Source organism: Microtus pennsylvanicus, chromosome 6 (genome assembly GCF_037038515.1).
Source record: "Microtus pennsylvanicus isolate mMicPen1 chromosome 6, mMicPen1.hap1, whole genome shotgun sequence".
NCBI lineage: Eukaryota > Metazoa > Chordata > Mammalia > Rodentia > Cricetidae > Microtus > Microtus pennsylvanicus.
In genome coordinates this window covers 29,524,379-29,543,518 of record NC_134584.1, presented here as the reverse complement: position 1 = coordinate 29,543,518, position 19,140 = coordinate 29,524,379, and the positions used below count along the sequence as shown (strand labels likewise).

Below are 19,140 nucleotides of genomic sequence, written 5' to 3'. Positions count from 1 at the left end.
ATCTGGGCAAGATGTGGAGGCTTAGCTCCAACTCTCAAGCCTTATCGAGGGGCTCTTGGCAGTTGGCAGTTGCTGGGAGAGGGAGAATCATTCCTTTTGTAGGGTGTGGCCACTGATAGGATTCCCAGGACCAGAAGATGGTCCCACACCCACAAATATATACGTAGCTCTAACTGGACTTAGTGAGTTATTTAAAAAAAAAAAGATAGGATGTTGAGAAGGAAAGGTGTTAGGAAGAACTGAAAGTGTAAATAGAAAAATAGATATGGTTATATTTCAATGATTAATTATATGCATAGAATTCTCAAGAATAAAGAAAAATAAACTCATATTTTTAAAATAAATAAAGCACAAATAATTATTTTTTCTCAAATAGGGAGACACGAACGAGAAAAACATTTCCATCTTCCAAACAGGTCTCCAACGGTCTCCAAAGGCCATGGAACTGCTTTAGAGGAACAAGGGATCTTTGAAGGGATTGAGTAGTTCAGACTAGACAGCAAGATGAAAGTTCCGGCTGCTCCAAAGTCCCCTCCACTGCCACACTGCTGAAACCCTCAATCTATGTCCTGCGCCAGCATTTGCGGGGGAGCCGCAGTTAGGTTCCTGCTTAGGAAATGGGCGTATAAGACAAGTTGTGAGTCACCGTCAGGGAAATAACTCAAGAGGAAAGCTGTAATTTGATCTTTCTGGTGTACGTGCGTGTGTGATGTGCATCGTGTGTGCACATGTGTGTGTGTGTGCCCACACATGTGTGTGTGTGTGCACGTGTGTGTGTGTGCACGTGTGTGTGTACACGTGTGTGTGCACATGTGTGTGTGTGCACGTGTGTGTGTGCACATGTGTGTATGTGTGTGTGCACATGTGTGTGTATGTGTGTGCACATGTGTGTGTGCACGTGTTGTGTGCACGTGTGTGTGTGTATGCCCACACGTGTGTGTGTATACCCACACATGTGTGTGTATGTGTGTGTGTATGTATGCCCACACGTGTGTGTGTATGCCCACACATGTGTGTGCGCACGTGTGTGTGTGCACATGTGTGTGTGTGTGCACGTGTGTGTGTGCACGTGTGTGTGCACGTGTGTGTGTATGCCCACACATGTGTGTGTGTGCACGTGTGTGTATGCCCACACATGTGTGTGTGCACATGTGTGTGTGTGCACGTGTGTGTGCACGTGTGTGTGTGCACGTGTGTGTGTATGCCCACACATGTGTGTGTGCACGTGTGTGTATGCCCACACATGTGTGTGTGCACATGTGTGTGTGCGCGCGTGTGTGTGTATGTGTGTGTGCACATGTGTGTGTGCACATGTGTGTGTGCACGTGTGTGTGTGCACATGTGTGTGTGTGCACGTGTGTGTGTGCACGTGTGTGTGTGTGTGCACGTGTGTGTGTGTGCACGTGTGTGTGTGCACGTGTGTGTGCACGTGTGTGTGCACGTGTGTGTGCACGTGTGTGTGTGCACGTGTGTGTGTGTGCACGTGTGTGTGTGTGTGCACGTGTGTGTGTGCACGTGTGTGTGTGTGTGCACGTGTGTGTGTGCACGTGTGTGTGTGCACGTGTGTGTGTGTGCACGTGTGTGTGTGTGCACGTGTGTGTGTGCACGTGTGTGTGTGCACGTGTGTGTGTGCACGTGTGTGTGTGTGTGTGTGTGCACATGTGTGTGTGCACGTGTGTGTGTGCACGTGTGTGTGTGTGTGTGCACGTGTGTGTGTGTGCACGTGTGTGTGTGCACGTGTGTGTGTGCACGTGTGTGTGTGCACGTGTGTGTGTGTGTGTGTGTGTGCCCACACATGTGTACACTGAGGCCAGGGTTGATGTCAGGTGTGCTTCTCAAGTGCTGTCTACCTTGATTTTGGAGACACACAGAATCCACTGATTCAGCTAGAGCGGCTGGCCAGTGAGCTCTGAGGGTCCCCTGTTTGCTCCCGAGTGTTGAACTTCAGATGTGCGCCATTGCCCCTGGCTTTTGACATGAGTGCCGGGGATCTGACCTCAGGTTCCCATTCTGTTGCCACAAGCACTTTAATGACCGTATCATCTCTCTCCAGCCCCTATGAAGACTTTTTCAGAGTCAGCATTTATTCGCTGAGTGCCCAGCATACGCTGCTCTGTGTAAGGTGGGGATTGGTTATAGTTCCCTGAGTGGCTGGCTACGGATGATTCTGCATGTCCTTGGGGGGAAATGGAGGCAAACTGCTCTCACAGAAAGCAAGCCCATTTTCCACAATCTGAAGTTGGGAATCAATACGTGTTTGATAGGTACTTGGTGAAAGAAAGGAAGGAGGGAGGGAAAAAGGGAGGAAGGGGGGTATGAAAGGGACAGGGAGAGGGAGAGGGAGAAGGCAAGGGAGAGAGAGAGAAAGAAAGAGAGAGAATGAGTATACAGTCTACAGGTGGTCTGGCATAGTCATAAGCAGGGCAGGCTTCCATGGACCACAGATGCTGGCAAAGAGAAAACAGGAAGAGGGTGGGTGGGTAGCAATTTAGTGGTCATTAGTGGTGGTGGCTGTGGCTCTGGAGAGGAGGAAGTTGCACAAGACTTTGGCCCTCACCTGAGAACTCCAGTCCCCGACCCGCAGTCGAAGCGGAATTCCACGTGGCCCCCAGCCATATTGATGGACAGAAAGTCCCTGCTGCTGGAATCGTAGCTGTACAGGAGGACACCATCAGCTGAGTCGGGACGAAATGTGATCTCGAACTCCGTGAAAGAAAGGTAATGCTGGGGCCCCAGGGGCCAGGGTGTGGCGGCGTAGGACCTCAGCGACTCTCTGAACTGAGGGATGCTCAGGGAAAATGCTGAAGAGACAAGCAAAGTGTTAAGAGATGGCAGTGTGGCTGAGACCAGGTAGTAAACTTCATGGGGCTGCACTGTTTTCTTCCTGGGCAAAAACTTGCCTCCATCTCCCAGTTGCCCTGTGGGTAGTAGGTGGTGTGGCTGAGTTATGACAGTGGAGTATGGTGGGGGTGTAGTCTGGTCCCTAAAACTTCCTTCCTTCCCTGTGCTTATCTCTTCTAGATAAAAGATTCCGAGGGGGTGGAGACTCTGCTCCCTATGACGTCATGGAGCAGAACAACCTCTAGCACTAATGACCTGAGGTGACAGCAGGAGAGCAAGAATCAGCCCCTCTGACGCGAGGTTAAAGAAACCAGAGATGTCCCTGACCAGTCCTGGCTCAGCTACACTCATCCTCAGACTTGAGATTTGAGGAGAAGGTGAAAATACTTCCCACTATGTAGTATCTTAGTTTCAAATCTGAGTTGTTCATAGATAAATTTGACTACTTTTGTAATCTTAGCTCCAATTTTATTCCCTTTTGTTTTTAACTTTTGATTTCTGGAAAAATTAATGCAAGTTCAATCCTTCATGTCTTTTCTTCATCGAAACCTTTAAAACTTCCAGTTATTATTTCTGAATGTTTGTACGTCCATATTGTATGTGGTTGTGCATCACATGTATACGTACAGACACGTCTGCATACATGTGTGTATACATGGTACGGTATAGAAAGATGGGCTACATCATCAGCTCAGAGAAGAGAAGTAAAAACAGTTGTCTTATCCTGTTATTGATTTGTGCATATACTTTGCCAATATTTTCTTGGAAATTGGCAGATATTATAAAGAACATGAGATTTTAGCACACTTAGGTCAGTCTTACACAAAGCACACCAGGGCAGGCTTCCCAGGTGCCACAGAAAGGCAGAAAGGCCAGAGGAGCCAGCTCATGCTTAGCTTATTAAAAGGAGCATATCTGTGGCTGGTTTAAATCTCTGGCCCTCTGAGAGTCTCCCATCCCTCCCAGCAAAGCAACCTGGATCCCTTAAGAATATGTAGGACTTTGCTGACTGGGCACTGATGGAAAGTTACATCCACTTGCGTCAACACAGCCAGCCCCGCCCCCATCTCACCATCTTCACAGTGTCGACCTCTGAACCCCAGCGGACAGAGGCAGATGTAAGAGTCGGCTTTGCTGGCTGCACAGGTTCCTCCATTGATGCAGGAGGCGGCGTCACAGACCCCGCTGCTGCATTCCCCTAAACAGAGGGAGGGTTACAGAGCCAGGTCACCAGGTGCCCTCCCAGAGATGCAGCTGACCACAGCATCATGTAGGGCCCCATTCCTGCAGTTCACCCCTGAATAACAGACCCTCAATCATCAAAGAGGAACCCACTCTTCTTCACTTTTGTCTCATGTTGGCTTATCCCCTGGAAGAGCCACGGACTTTTCAAACGTGGTGGACACAATAAATCAAAGGACACATTTTATAACCACCGGGGGGATGATGGATCCGTTCCTGCTTTTAATCCATCTCTCTGGGGTTCCTGAAAGAGGGATGGACAACAACCAGCCCCTCCCCCATCACCTGAGTGTTTACATTAAAAGCATCCTGACTGTGTGACCCCAATCAGCTTAAATGCTGCTGCCTCACTGGTTCAAAGCTAAGCCATGCAAGGCAAGCCTCAGAAAAGCAGAACTCGATCATGGAGCTTCTCTCCAGGGCAGGATGAGGAGAGGTACCCACGAGGGGAGGAGCCTTTTCCTTCAATGTGGCCCTTTTAAGAGGAGGGAATGGAAGTGGGGCATGGAACCCTGGTAGGCGCTTCCTTGAAGACTTCCGTGAAGCTGCTTTGCTAATGGCATTCAAGGTCTCTGATGGGAGGCAGAGGAGAGGCGAAGACATCCTATGGGAAGGTAATGGGGACCAGACAGGGTGGCAGTAGCAGAAACAGAGATTGAAGGGCTTCGTTATAGAGGCTGAGGGTTGGGGGTATGGAGTGTCCAGCTTACTCTTGGAGAAGAAGTGAAGGACCGGGAGGTGAAGAGCAGAACAGAAGTCCCCTCTAGCACCATTTAAACTTAAGACACTGTGGGCATGTCATTGCTGGAGTTAGAGGTCCTTAGAGGGAGAGCTTCCCCGAGTTCCCACAGCCATTAATGGTGGGTCTGTGCCCAGATGGCAGAAGACACGAACAGGAAGTGGAAGTCCAGGAGCTCCATGAATGCCCTGGTTAACATGAACAGGAGCTACTGGTACGGGAATATGGTGCTCTAGACAAAACTCTATCTCCTGAACACACGGGCTGAAGACCTAATACCACATGAGGTCACCAGAGTGAAGCACTAATCTGGTCTGACTGATGTCTTTAGGAGAGGAAATCTGAATGCCTGAGACACAGGGGTGTGGCCCACAGAGGCAAGGCTGACCCCGTGTGGAAAAGGTCATAGCTGGCCAAGGAGAAAGACCTGGGGTAAAGGGACTCCCATGAACATGGACCTCGACCCCGCAGCTCCTTCAACTACAAGGAACAGATTTCTGTTTAACCCACATAGGCCATGGTGTTTCACTGTGATGTGTCTAAGACTCAGGCAGTCCCTGGAGGAAATGGCCCCTACCCTGCTGCTTTCCAAGGTTGACCAGATGTTCTTGTTGCTGGGAAACAACCCCGGCTCTGCTGCCACACTGGACACACACCTCACTTTGCAAAGCCTCCATCATTCATCTATATATCGGCCATAATAATATTCTCTCCCCTCTCTACTTAGGGTAAATGAGGGGGTAGACAAGAACGCATTGGGTAGTATGGTCAAGAATTAGATTGTTCTGGGGCTGGAGAGATGGCTCGGTGGCGAAGAGCACTTGCTGTTCTTGCAGAGGACCTAGGTTCCATTGCCAGTGTCCACACGGTGGCTCACAACTATATGTAGCTCCAGTTCCAGGGGATTAAGACCCTCCTCTGGCTTCAGTGGGCACCAGGCACACAAATAACACATACATACATGCCGGCAGACATGGATGCATCTAGGTGAAAGGTCAAACAAAGTACATGCTTCTCTGTCCAGTGAGCTCAGGCTATCCTGGTCGCAAGGCACAGCACGCTTGGTCTCAGGATGGATATGTTCATAGAACACACCTGGGGATCATCACTACCGAAGCCTTGTGTAAACCAGTTGTACCACTCCTCACTCCAACCAGAAAGGAAGCGGCCAGGTCCAGTCTAGCCCCGGGACACTCACCTACATCAGCCCCACTGAGGGTTTCTCCCAGTGGCCAGGGTCTCATGTCAATCCTCTTTCCATTAACAGCAAGTGACTGCACACAGCCTTGGAAGCCATAGTTTATCCCCGTGGCTCTCAGCAGCAAGTGAGCGCTGGAAGTGCCACCAAGGTACAAAGGTGTCCGGAAGGTAATTTTACTGTACTGGCCCTTTAAGAAAAATGAAAATTTTATCTCACTTTAAAAATAGAAAAAGAAAGAAAGAAAGAAAGAAAGAAAGAAAGAAAGAAAGAAAGAAAGAAAAAGAAAATCCAAAACACAACGGATTGTGTTGCGGGGGATGGGATGGCTAAGATATAGGTTAAAGCCTTAGGGATTCCTGTATCTGGGTTTGTCTATAGGACATGGGACTCTTAGGTAATGAAGTCTACTGTTATTGACTACTGTCGTTGACCCGCTGACTCCTTAGAGGGCTGCGCTTCCAGGAGCAGCGGTTTTGGAATGTCTGCAAAGGAAGGAAGGAGGTCAGATCCAAGCCAATCTAGCCGACTCTGAAGCAGGCTGGCACCCAAAAACAACAGTGCCCTTTCCAGTCCTCATAGAGACCAATCTACTGTGTACTTTGGATGGGTCATGGGGCTATTCTGTGTATGCAAAGGTGGCAGGGAATGTGGGGGAGCAGCTGTCTGCACATCTGCCCTTCCATGATCCTGGCCATCTTCACATTAAGTACCGTTGCTGGGAGATATCCAACAAGTTGTGTTACAGAATATTTTGAAATTTACTCATAGGTATGATTTCTTTTCTTCTTTATTTCTTTTCTTTTTTTTTTTAAATTTTAAGTCTTACCAAGAGTCAGGGAAGTTTCTAACCCAGGGCCAAACCAACGGTCTGAATTATAAATTTGGAGGTTACACAGCACAGGGCTGCACGTGAAGTGGGAGGAAATGAAGACACCCTTGGTTGTTCTCTTTTTAGCACGCGACTATCTCACTCATCTAGATTAGATGATAAACATGGGAGCTGGGCGAAGGTGCAGCCCTAGAACTTATAAAACATCCCAACTCAGTCCCCAACTATAATGTGTATCTTAAGGGGGTTGCTTCCTTCCAGCAAGTGGAGATCTAATCACCGTGAATCTTTTCCTATGCACAGGTGGGAAGTGCGTGTAAACAGGAGACTGAGTGGCTCAGTACTCAGAAGGTTCTAAGCATTCATTGCCAACATACAAGCTGCTTCCAGCACACAAATCAAATGCTCTCTTGGCCTCTTCCATCCAGCTTCTCAGCAGTCAGTTCCACACCCCACCCACATTGTTCTGTTCTCTGGACCTTGGCCTGTGGCTCCCTGGAGTATGCTTTGACTGTGCAGGTGAGTGCCTGGGTCCCCATGGCAGCCTTTGACAGTTTGGGGTAGCTCTCAGGCATGATGTTGCTCCCTAACTCTCATGCCATCAAGAGGAAACCATACCAGGAAGAACTGTGCTGGATTCTCAGTCTTGCTGACTCCTTCTACCCTGTTCAACTTCTCTAAAACCAGTCTCTCCCCTGGGGACACCTTCTGTGCACATCCTATGCACAGGGCTTCCCCTTGGGCTTGTTTCTGGGGAACCAGCTTAAAATAGATTTACTGTCTCCTGACAGTTACTAAATGCTCCCCAGGTGAGGGCCCGCTCACACTTGCTGTGCGCGCCAAGTCCCCAGGATGAACTTCATCCTGACCAGCCTTGACATCACAAGCTCTCTGCGGTTAATTTCTATATTCAATAAAGTCACAGAATATTGGGATTGGAAAAATATAACACCTCATATAATGCAGGTTCCCACTGGTTGCTGGATTCTTTTTTTCTTTTCAATTCTTGATTTAAAAAAATTTATTTATTTTACATATGGTTTCCCCCCCTTTCAGGTTGCTGGATTCTATGCATAAACAGCTTACACACGCTTCTCTTGGAATACCCACTGTGACAGAGACTCATTGCTGAGACAGTCTGTCATACCTGGCAGGCTCCCCAAGGTTCTCCCAGAAGAGCTGACCCTTCTTCCCAAAGCCTCTTTCTTTCATCTAGGATATATATCACTGAAGACATTTCAGGTGGTTCTGGTCAACTTCCTAACTTCCTGCTTGGGTGGCAGCTCCTTATCTTATCTCTTAGAATGTTCTCGTGTTCTTTCCACAGGTTAGAGTACTTCAGAACCACTGAAACAAAAGATGGCTACTTGTTCTCTGGGTGCCGCATAGCCACTCATGTAGACATATGCTTCTTTAGCTTACTGGGGCTACCACGTGACTCTGATTGCCAATCTTTATAAAACCTCTTTGCTTTCAACCATGCTGTTTTCATGGTCGTATTTTGCACTCAGATTGGGGTTTCTTTATTCTTATCAAAATTAAGTTGATCATTTCATGTTATTGTATTAGATTGTGCAACCTGCCTTTCTTCTTTTCTAGCAATGGGTATAAGCAAACTCTGGGTACTAGAGTTGGACCCTTACTCTTAGGCTCAAAGACTTTCAGGCATGAACCTTCATTCATCATGTCTTGTTTGTGGCACAGCAAGGACCTGGCAGTGGGGAGGATGCTCAGACATAGGCACAACGTCTCCCTTTCCTTTGGAAAACAGAGAGATCTTGCTGATGTAACTCTAGGCCTGGCTCCTTGCCAGACACTAATTCAAACTGTTTGTTCTAAAAGATAATTTTCAAATTACTGTGAGCATCACAGGTATGTGAGTACCTCAGTGACCTGCAGAGTGACCTAAGAGGTAACTAACTTACCTCCTCCTACAAGGATGCATCCCAACACGGATAAACGGATTATCCCTGTATATGGACCCAGACCAGCCAACCCTTTCGAGGCTGTTTGCTAAAGCCACAAGATCACAGCACTCATGCCTACTTTTGTATCTGACGGTAATGATGGGCTCTTTGCTTCCCATATGGGCTTTCCTGGACCTCTGGATTGGACAACCTTGTGCAAAGATAATTCATCCCTGCACATGGGGTGTGTGCTGCGTTGTGCATGTAGAACATTGCCACTCACAAGTTCAAGGCGTCTTCCCAGTAGGGGTATGTGAAAGGTGTGCATGGAAGCTCAGACAAGCACAGCAGTGGGGACCCCACCGCAGCTCACTGTGTGCCCCATGCACAGTCAGCCTCCCAGAGTTGTCCAGAGCCTCGCTCTCTGTAGCAGTCTCATCTTGAGGACCAGACGAGAGTACAAACCCACACTCACCTGGGATTGGCCTATCACCACGGTGCCATTATTCAACTTCAGTATCCCGTTCACCCCATCTCTGTACAATAGCACCGTGTACCAGGCCCCAAGTTTGATTTTGGTCTCACTTATGATGACAGCCATCCCAGTTCCACAATTAAACCTGGCAGAGGGCAGGGGGTGGAAAGGAAGAGACTAGAATAAACCAGTTTATGTTTTCAGACTCCACATCATCACGCCCAGGATAAAGACTCCTCTTTTTGGTTTTAGGATGAGTGTGTGTGTGTGTGTGTGTGTGTGTGTGTGTGTGTATGTATGTGTGCATATGTGTAGGTTGACACTGGGTATTTTCCTCAATTGCTTTCCACCTGATCTTTTGATACAGGGTCTTCATCATTTGGGACCTCATCATTTTTCTAGACATGCTAGCCATGTCTGCCCCTGTCACATCCCTATAGTGACAGGTGCTGTGGTCACAATGACATTTTTCTATGGGTGCTAGGGATGCAAACTCAGGTCTCCATGCTTCTAGAGTAGGCACTTTGCTGACTGAGCCATCTCCCCCCAGCCCCTCCATTGGTTTCGAGACAGAGTCTTACTCTGTGCTCCAAGCGCCTGGAACTCACTGTGTCATCCTGGCAATGACCCTGTGTCTCCAGCCTCCAGAGTGCTGGGATTGCAAGCATGAGGTACTTCATCTGGATAACAGTTAGGAGTCAATCGTCCAGAGTTCTTTCTATGACTATTGAGAGCCACATAACTCTACAAGAAGAGCTGGGTCTTTCTTCTCTCTAATGGCCCTGGTCTCCTTACTGCTGATCTAAGGCCTAAGAGGCTTTGTGTATGGGGCCTTATTAACTGTGGCCTCATCTCTCAGCCACTCAGGAGTAGATGGGGTACAGAACCATTGTCTCTTCTCCAGAGACAGCCAGATGCCTAAAGTCAATGTGAGCACCATGAATCTGAGCATGGGAAGGGTCAAGGCTGATGCCTGTCATTTATTCACAGACATTACGTGACCTCACTTTGCTTCCTGAAAATAAAAAGTTAACTAAAAGCAGTTTCCAAAGTATCTGGTAGGGGGACAGGTAATGACCAGGGTACATGAGGCAAGGCAGGGTTCAGCTCAAACCCAGAGAAGTCATGAGAGGTTTAGGCCTCCATCAATCCTTGGGAGTCTGTGGCCCCTCCCTGTCCCCCATAGCTGTCAGCCATCTTGTCTCAAGGAGACTCTGAGAAGATTCTGCCTTCTACTTCAACTTCAGGGAAGAGAGGACTTGGCCTTTGCCAAACTGCCACGATCCCATAGTGGCAAGCCTAACTGGCATCAGAATAAGTGAATGAGGCAACGACATTCCAAAACTCCAACTTCCAAGGTTAGCCCGCCATCCCAGCTGTCTAGGACTTGAGAAACTGACCCCGGCTCATCTCCTGCACACCATTCCTATAGTGACTGGAATCTACTTGTATGAGCTGGATTGTGTACAACACATGTGGTAGAATTTTTAAGCCTACAGGAGTTAGTGCAAGAGTTACCTGAAGTGGAGGGAGCGCTGGATGAGAGCCAGGGACATGAAGTCGCCTCTGCCATTTTCGTTCTCCCCACAGTAGAGCAGTAAGCCATCCTCTGCCTCTGCCTGTGGGCACACGAGTAAAAGCCACGTGAGCCGTGACCGCCCCTTCTCCCTCATCTGTAAACACTTACGAAGACAAACCATGAATGGTCCCCTCTGCCATCCTACTAACGCAAGCCCTTGGACTCTGGGGAGTTCCTACGTACCCAGGTTGGTTTTACATTTAAAAATAGCAGTGGTGTTAGTGTATGAGGAGAAGCTCTGAGGTGAGGAAGGCCCATATCTGACCTGCACTTTGCTTGACTTTGTGGGTCTACCTGCAAAACTTCCAGAAAAGTCTGTGTCCTAAAGCCCTGGCCACAGACTCTTCTGTGTTCATCAATTTCTGCTCTCACTGATGAGTATTCTGTTTCTAATGTGCCCTTTCTACTCTTCCTTTCGACCCAGGAAGCACATATGTTTGCTCCTTTTCTTCTATCTAAAGAGTACGAACAATCCACTGGGTAGTCATACTGGGTGTGTTAGCTGAGGGACAGGCTACCTCCCAGACAGTTAAGACTGTTGGGACTAATTGAGTCCTGGTTTTCTGCTGCTCTTCCCTGTCTAGAGCCTTCTAATTGAAGTTACTAGAAGCTGTGCCTAGCCTAGAGGATCAGAGGTTGGGATTTTCACCTGTTGGCCATTGACTGCGGGGTATTTAAGCCTCCGTGGTACTATTAAAGGGGGCTTTTTGGTACGAGTGTTAGAAGGGTCTGTGTGTCGGTCTGTCTCTGCGTGTGTATTCTCAACCTCCAGCCCTTTGCCCGAAGCTCGCGAACTGGGTTCTAGCGCATAGAGTGCAGACGGGGGCCGCAGTATGCGTCATAAGACCATAACAAGGGGTACAGGTTTCCAGACCCCTGGCCCTTTCGCATCATCAAAGATACTCAAAGAATCACATCAAGTTCAAGATGCTAGTCAGACACCGATCTTTAGATGATTGGAACTGGAGAGACGGCTCTTAAGGGGCTTGGGGAACGGAACACTTAGTTAGTCCTGAAATCCTGCCCACTGCGTCATCCTGGAAGTAACATTCTCACTGGGAACCTAGTCTTCCAAAGTTCATGACAAGCACCGTCCCCTCCCCACCCCAGCAGTATACTTGAAAATTGTGACTGTACCTAACCCTTGCTGGATTTTGTGGCTGATTGCAGGTCGGACTTGGCATGCCATGTTTTTGTGTGTTGTCCCCTCTTCCCTCTCTTCCTCTGATGTGCAATCAGATGAGTTCAACAGATACTCATCACAGACAGCTCCACTTACCCTGAATTCCAGAGTGATCTGAAACGTCTGGTAAGAGTTCTTCAGAGGCTCAAAGGTTAAGTAGGAGTGACCAAAAAACTGAGGATACTGAATAAAGATATCTGAGAGAAAAAAACACAATGTGACAAGGCGATGTCATTCTTTCTGAAGCAGAAATCAACAGGCACCATTGTCTGCTCATCACCCAGCAAAACCCTCGTCCAATCAGCTACAGTCAGCTTCCTTCCCATCTCCGTTTCTCTGCCTTTCACACCGACTGCTCTTGGGATCAAGGAGTTTCTGAAATTCTTCAGAAGAAACTGGGTTTGGGAGATCGGTATCTGCTTCCCGGAAAAGAAAGGAACGGCTTGAGGTCCAACGCCACTCATTTCCACTCTGAGCTTCTGCAGTCCTCAAGCATCAGCTCTCTCTGCCCTCCTGGGTGTCCTGGCTGTTTTGATAGAAATGTGACCAGGGCAGAGTCCACATCCCTGGTTCTACAGATAATTTTACAATAACTGCTCCAAAGGACCTCACACTGGACACACACAGAAACAGGCTACCGCATCAGAGAGGCAATAAAAGATGTTTCTTACTTTGCCTGGGGGAGCTAAATAGAAGGCTCAGCAGTTAAGAGCACTGCCTGCTCCTCCACAGGTCCTGAGTTCAAGTCCCAACAAACACATGGTAGCTCACAACTATCTGTAATGAGATCTGGTGTCCTCTTAAGGAAGAGACCATGAAACCCAATATGGACAAGTTCAACAGGACCGTCATATACGGGCTGCCTGCTTCAGCGTTGCCAGGGAATAAATTAATTATTATTTACATAGAGAAAAGGCTTATGTCACAAAGAGGACTAGAAGGTGCTGTGTTTGTATCGTACAACCGTCTACAGGACTCTACAGGTTTAGCCATACTGTTTATCCCCTTCCCAGGGCTTACCTTCTGAGCAGCCCTCGCCTTTTTTGCCCAGGCTGCAGTGACATCGTGATCCCCCCCAGATGTAGTCATTGACACAGAAGCTGTCACCTGGGCAGGGTGTCTCATCACAGAACGTGTCAAAGTGCCTTGACGTAACGGCCACATTATTCTTCCCCTTCCGCTGGGCAGCGGTGTGTGGGATGGCCACTGTAGTTTCAGGGAGAGACGCTGAGGTAGGTTGTGCAAGCCTGGAACCCATCTCTGGGTTGGAGAGAAACGTCTTCTCAGATTCCATCCTATTCCCAGTTTTGGTAGCAGAAAGTGGTTTAACCTAAGTTAGAGAGTAAAGGACTTAGCATAAACGGGAAGTCGTCTTTATATTGGATAAATGCAGTTATTGAATCACAGGCTTATTGTTAACGTCCAAAATCCCCAGGAGATCAGTGAGACAGAAGCATGACCCCAGTTTTATAGAAAAAGACTTTGAAACTCAGAGAGTTTAAGCATCTTGTCCTGTACTAGTCAAAAATCCTGCTGTGGTAAAGCTGATATTCTACAACCTATTCTTACTAAACTATCACAAATTACATGGCTTTGTTAAGGAATCATTCATTTTCTTTTCTTTTCTTTTTCCTTTTTTTTTTTTTTTTTGGATTTTCGAGACAGGGTTTCTTTTTTGGTTCCTGTCCTGGAACTAGCTCTTCTAGACCAGGCTGGCCTCAAACTCACAGAGATCTGCCTGCCTCTGCCTCCCGAATGCTGGGAATAAAGGCGTGTGCCACCACCGCCCGGCTCATTCATTTTCTTATACTGTCTCATTTTACAAAATTCTGTGGGTGGTAAATCTACATTTTTTGGTAGTTTATGAAGCTGGTTGTAGACAGAGGTTTCTCATAGGATATCAGCCTGCTAGGAAACTCCCTAGTGCTAATGTATGTGCCATACCCGCCACCCCCAGCTCATAGTCAGAGGAAAAAAAATCCTTGCAGAGAGCACACGGGCCCAATTCAATCTGAAGTTTCATGTCCACGCCCTGTGGCTAAGCTGCTGCAGTCAGCAGGGAAGCAAAACACATTGGAGGTGAGAGCAGAGGAGTGGGTACCTCCTCCATGGACACATCCAGATTCAGATCGTCTTCAGATTCGTCATCATCTTCAGTAGCTCCCATGCTGGTGATAAATCGAGGTCCATAGCGGCCACTTCCCGTCTCCTCAGGGCCTTCGCAAAGAAAAGCATGTGTCCTGTCACCTTATGCCTTCTGTGTCCCAACTTTCTTCTTTCATTATTTTCTTAAATAATTAATTTTATTTTATGCGACTGGAGTGAGGATGTCAGAGTCCCTGGAACTGCAGTTACATACAGGTGTGAGTTGCCAGGTGTGGGTGCTGGGACTCAAACCAGGGTCCTCTGGAAGAGTAGTGAGTGCCCTTAACTGCTGAGCCGTTTCTCTAACCCCTTCTTCTTTAATTATTAAACTTTCAAATTACTTTATGAAATCTGCCACTTTCTTACATGTCTGGCCTTAGACTTTGCACTTATTTCCCTCCTCACGCCCTCCTGACCGCCCTCACCTTCTACCCAGACCGCAAAACATTTACTAAGCAATTGGTTGAGACTCAGAGACTCTCTGCCGTGTTCCAAACACCCTGCCTCTCACAGGCTCCAGATTACTCCCCAGCTCATGCTAACTGAGAAGAAAATAAATAAACACAAACAGAACCAGACCCTGCCTAACTCCAAGAAGCCTGGGATGGGATCCTACTGCTCTTCTCTCCTGACCGTGGTGGGGGATGGGATTCTTTCCTCCATCTCATACTCTCGAAGCTTCCACCAATTTTGTCTTCCGTTGAGTGTAGGATGATGTACATGCTATGCTACTGATAAGAATTCTCCAAGTAGCCCCGGGTTGCTATAATTAAAGCGCGTAACTTATCTCTTTCTGCTTGGCACTTGGTTAATTAAGGAAAGAGAACATTAAATAGCAGACATTTATTAGGGCCATAATAGTCTAACCACAAACTAAATGCAAAACAAATTCTAGGTTATTCCACATTAAGGAAAAAAGAAATGATACAATACAAATGTTTCTTGGTCAATCAGAGGATGCCCTTTATTTTATGAAGTCCATATATATTTGTGTTTAGAAAGACATGGTTTTTCTGTACATTGTTTCTCTTATGATCAATGATATTGAGTTGGAAATGTCTCTCGGTCTTGTGAGATAGGCACAAGAATCTGTTGCTGGGCAAGTCACTTAATCTTGTTAGATCTTGTGATTCTGAACAAAATGAGGGTTTGAGAGATAGCTCAGTCACGAAGTGCTTACTATATGAGTGTGAGGGCCTGAGTTTAGTTTCTAAAACCTATATAGGAAAGGTCAGAAATGGTGGTGACCCCTTGTAGTTCAGGTACTGGGGAGACAGATCCCTGGGTCTCACTGGGCAGTCAATCAAGCCAACTCGGTGAACTAGAGGCTCTAGAGAGAGAGACCCTATCTCAACAAATGGGATGAACCTGAGGCTGTCCTCTGGCAGGCACACAGACAGACAGACAGGCAGACACACACACACACACACACACACACACACACACACACACACACACACGTGCGCATGCACGCATGCACACCTCCCCCACACAAAATGAGGGATGAGATTAGATTTCATGACCGCTGAGGTCCTCAGTTGCTTTGACACTAGAATTCACACTGCTGGTGCAGACATGCTACAGACGTCTGCACATAGGCCAAAGTTTGGGAAAGAAACAACTAGAAGGTTTTACTTACAAGGATGAAAAGCGTCTGGTAAGACCTCACATGAATCCCTGTCTTATCACTACCAGAATCACCTGGTACAGGGGCCTCAGGAGAACCTGTCATAACAGCTCAGCTCAAGGAAGCTCCAGTGGGGATGCTTGCTCTCCACCCTTGAAGGTTCCTTTGGGAAGATGAAATCAAAACTAAGAAGCATAGGGTTCTTGTCCAAGTTTTCCGTTTCTACAGAGTGGAGGTTGGGATCAAGCTGCATTTGGCCCACACTTCACAACTGGGAGATGCTGGGAGGGAGGAGGAACTGGGGTAAACTTGGCCCCTCATTACCCTTTCTTCACTAGGTCTAGAAGAAAATATTAGCCACGGTAGGTAGAACTGCCACAAATGGCCAAGCTTCCCAAGCAGGCTATCACACATTCCACACCAGGCAGGAGGTCCTAGCAAACCCACCTTGACTCTCAGAAAAACCTAGCCTTTTAACTTAGCATCCTTATCAGACATAAGGATGCCTCTCTGCTAATGGCATTGACTTACCTCTAATAGATTCTAAAAGTGGGCAAAGAGAAAAGGGGCTGTTAACTGACGCCTAAAAACCTGCTGCCACTGGAACAAGAATGACTTGAGAGAAAAGGCTTATCAGTAAATTAACCCTTGGCGTCCACTGACAGTCAATCTACGGGTGCTCAAGTCCCTTCTATAAAATGGTGCAGTATGCATACACTCTTTACGAACGCAGTCTTGTATGTTTTAAACCACAGTCGGATTCTGTATAGTGCCTAATTTGGTGGAAATGTTGCAGAAATGTTGCTGTGTTGCTCTTTCCCCTCCTGGAAGGGGGAAAGCAGAGAGTAACAAATAAGATTCAGGAAGTAGCCAAAGATTAAAGCAACCAGGAAGCTCTGAAAGTTCCAGAGACAATGAGACAACTGCCAACTGAGATGAAACTAGCACACAGGTTATACCAAGAAAGACCTAATTAACGACGCCCCCATTCAGCAGGAAGCAGTTTGGAGAGAAAAAACTGCGCCCATGTTCCCAAATATGGTTTATAAACGTTCTTTTACATTTAAAGGGGGATATGATATAGGTATGAATAATTTGCATTAGTATAGATTTTGCTTTATTTATAGAGATTTAAGGTCAATTTTGTTATATGTATAAATGTTTCTGATGTAACTTTTACTTGATAACTGTTTTGTTATATGTAATTTTGCTATGTTAAGGTTAAAGCCTTCCTTTTTTTGTTTAAACAGAAAAAGGGGAAGTGATGTGGGAGTGTCATATATCAATCTGTTGATTTCATTGTTTAAGCAATAAAGAAACTGCTAGGCCCATTTGATAGGCCCACCCTTAGGTGGGTGGAGTAAACAGAAGGGAAGGCTGGGAGGAAGAGGAAGTGAGGTCAGACCCGACAGCTCTCCTCTCGGGAGCAGACGCAGAGGATACGCCATGCTACCCGCTCCAGGGAAGACGCACGCCATGCCCCAGCTCCGACCCAGGATGGACTTAGGCTAGAATCTTCCCGGTAAGCGCACCTAGGGGCGCTACACAGATGATTAGAAATGGGCCAGAGCAGTGTTTAAAAGAATACAGTGTCTGTGTAATTATTTCGGGGCATAAGCTAGCCGGGCTGGGCAGGCGGCTGGGGTTTTGGGGATAGCCCCGCCGCGCCCCCATATTACTACAAATGAGAGACAATAGGTTATGGAAAGAAGCTGGGGCATTCCAATACAAACACAGAAGGGGAGTCTAGTTAGGTGGACAATGACAGATTAGAGCTACAGCCTGAATCCCTTCAAAGTCTCCCCAAGACCTTTCGTAGTTTGGTTTCGCTAGTCAGAACCTTGACCACGTTCCAATTTATTCATCTTCCCCTTGAACCATCCAAACTGGTTCTTCTTTCAGATTTTGTGTGACCTTTCTGATTAGGAAATACATGTTTGTGCAACAACAGGAAGGATCCAGGGGGTAAGCAGAGCAAGGGGGTCTGTATGGCATGGGAAAGGGTAAGCCTACAATGCTGGCATGTGTAGTCTTGTCCCCACAGTCAGGGCTGGGACTTGGTGTATACATAGATCAAATCATGACATTGTACTCCTTAACTGTATGCAATGATTATACATCAACCTATGAAAAGATACATAACAAAAATAAATCAATTTTAAAAACACTTGATGACCAAGGGAAAGAAAATAAACCCAAAGATGGGTTGAATAAAGTAACATTTCAGCTAGAAATGAGCCTTTCATCCAGACGCAAGTGGGCAACAGATTTTCTGTCTATAAACAAGTCTAGGAATTGAGAGGATGGTTTCTGTGCAGGTAAGAAGTAGTGTAAGTGAAGAAGCAGGTAGGCCCGGAAAGGATGATCTGAGTAATACATAATGTAGTAAATGGAGCCTCTACCTTCTGAAAGACTAGATGAAAAGAAATTAAGGTACCTTGGGGGGCTGGGAGATGGCTCAGTCCATAAGGTACTTGCTGAACAAACCTAGAACCTAAGACCCATTCCTAGAAGTCACATTAAAAAATAATGCTGTATCTGGCGGTACAAGCTTGTAAAGCTAGTGCTGGGGAGGCAGAGCTTGCTGACCAACCTGCTGGGCGAGCACCGAGATCAGTGAAAGACCTTAGCGAACACCTGAGGATGACACCCGGGGCTGCCATCTGGCCTTCACACATACTTGCAACTATGTTTGCCCACAAATGCAAACACAGAGATACACAAATACACTCATGTGTGAGCATGCACCAATACACACTCTCACTATGCAGCCTAAGGTGTCTTTAAACTGATGGCAATCCTCCGGGTTAGCCTCCCGAGTGCTGGGCTTACCGGAGAGATGCAAAACACCCGACTGCATGCCTCATCTTGGCATGATTTTATCCCCTGTATCTGTTTGATTTATTATCATTCTATTATACACACAGAGAGAGTTGTTAGAACCATCAACTTGAACTGTGGTTAAGGACACAAGCCTGGTCTTTAACAGCACAGTGGATTTGGTGGTGTTCTCTGAGACCCACCCAAGGGACCCGGCGGAGTGATCTAAGGAGCAGCTTCATCTCAATGCTTCTGATTTTTAAGGGTTTTCTTTCTTTTGAGTTGAACAGATCTGCTTGCAGTCAGCTACACTGCAAATTGACACCTTTAATTTTTAACAAGAACCATTAAAAGGGAATCTAGCCATGCAAACTATAATTTTTTCATGTACAATAAAACTACTTTGAAACTTGCTATTCATTGATATACGCAAAATTTTGCAAATTCTTCTCAATTTATTCTCTGGGTCGAATAGAAAACTTCAAATTTAGTCTCACTCAGAAGCCAGGCTGTAGCTCAATATGGCCTCAAACTCATGGCAATCCTCCTGCG

The 19,140-nt window shown here is 46.9% G+C and overlaps 1 protein-coding gene across 2 annotated transcripts in view; it reads right to left on the bottom strand.

The window, feature by feature from the left end:
* The window catches only part of Egflam (EGF like, fibronectin type III and laminin G domains), a 160,475-nt gene that overhangs the window by 31,157 nt on the left and 110,178 nt on the right, over window positions 1-19,140 (bottom strand). For both annotated transcript variants that reach the window (XM_075975936.1, XM_075975935.1), the window contains exons 7-14: window positions 14,098-14,213; window positions 13,017-13,326; window positions 12,093-12,193; window positions 10,753-10,853; window positions 9,235-9,379; window positions 6,021-6,210; window positions 3,914-4,039; window positions 2,558-2,801 (exon numbers count right to left, since the gene is read on the bottom strand). In XM_075975936.1, coding sequence (XP_075832051.1) covers window positions 2,558-2,801; window positions 3,914-4,039; window positions 6,021-6,210; window positions 9,235-9,379; window positions 10,753-10,853; window positions 12,093-12,193; window positions 13,017-13,326; window positions 14,098-14,213 — 1,333 coding nt within the window. The remainder of the gene's footprint in view (window positions 1-2,557; window positions 2,802-3,913; window positions 4,040-6,020; window positions 6,211-9,234; window positions 9,380-10,752; window positions 10,854-12,092; window positions 12,194-13,016; window positions 13,327-14,097; window positions 14,214-19,140) is intronic.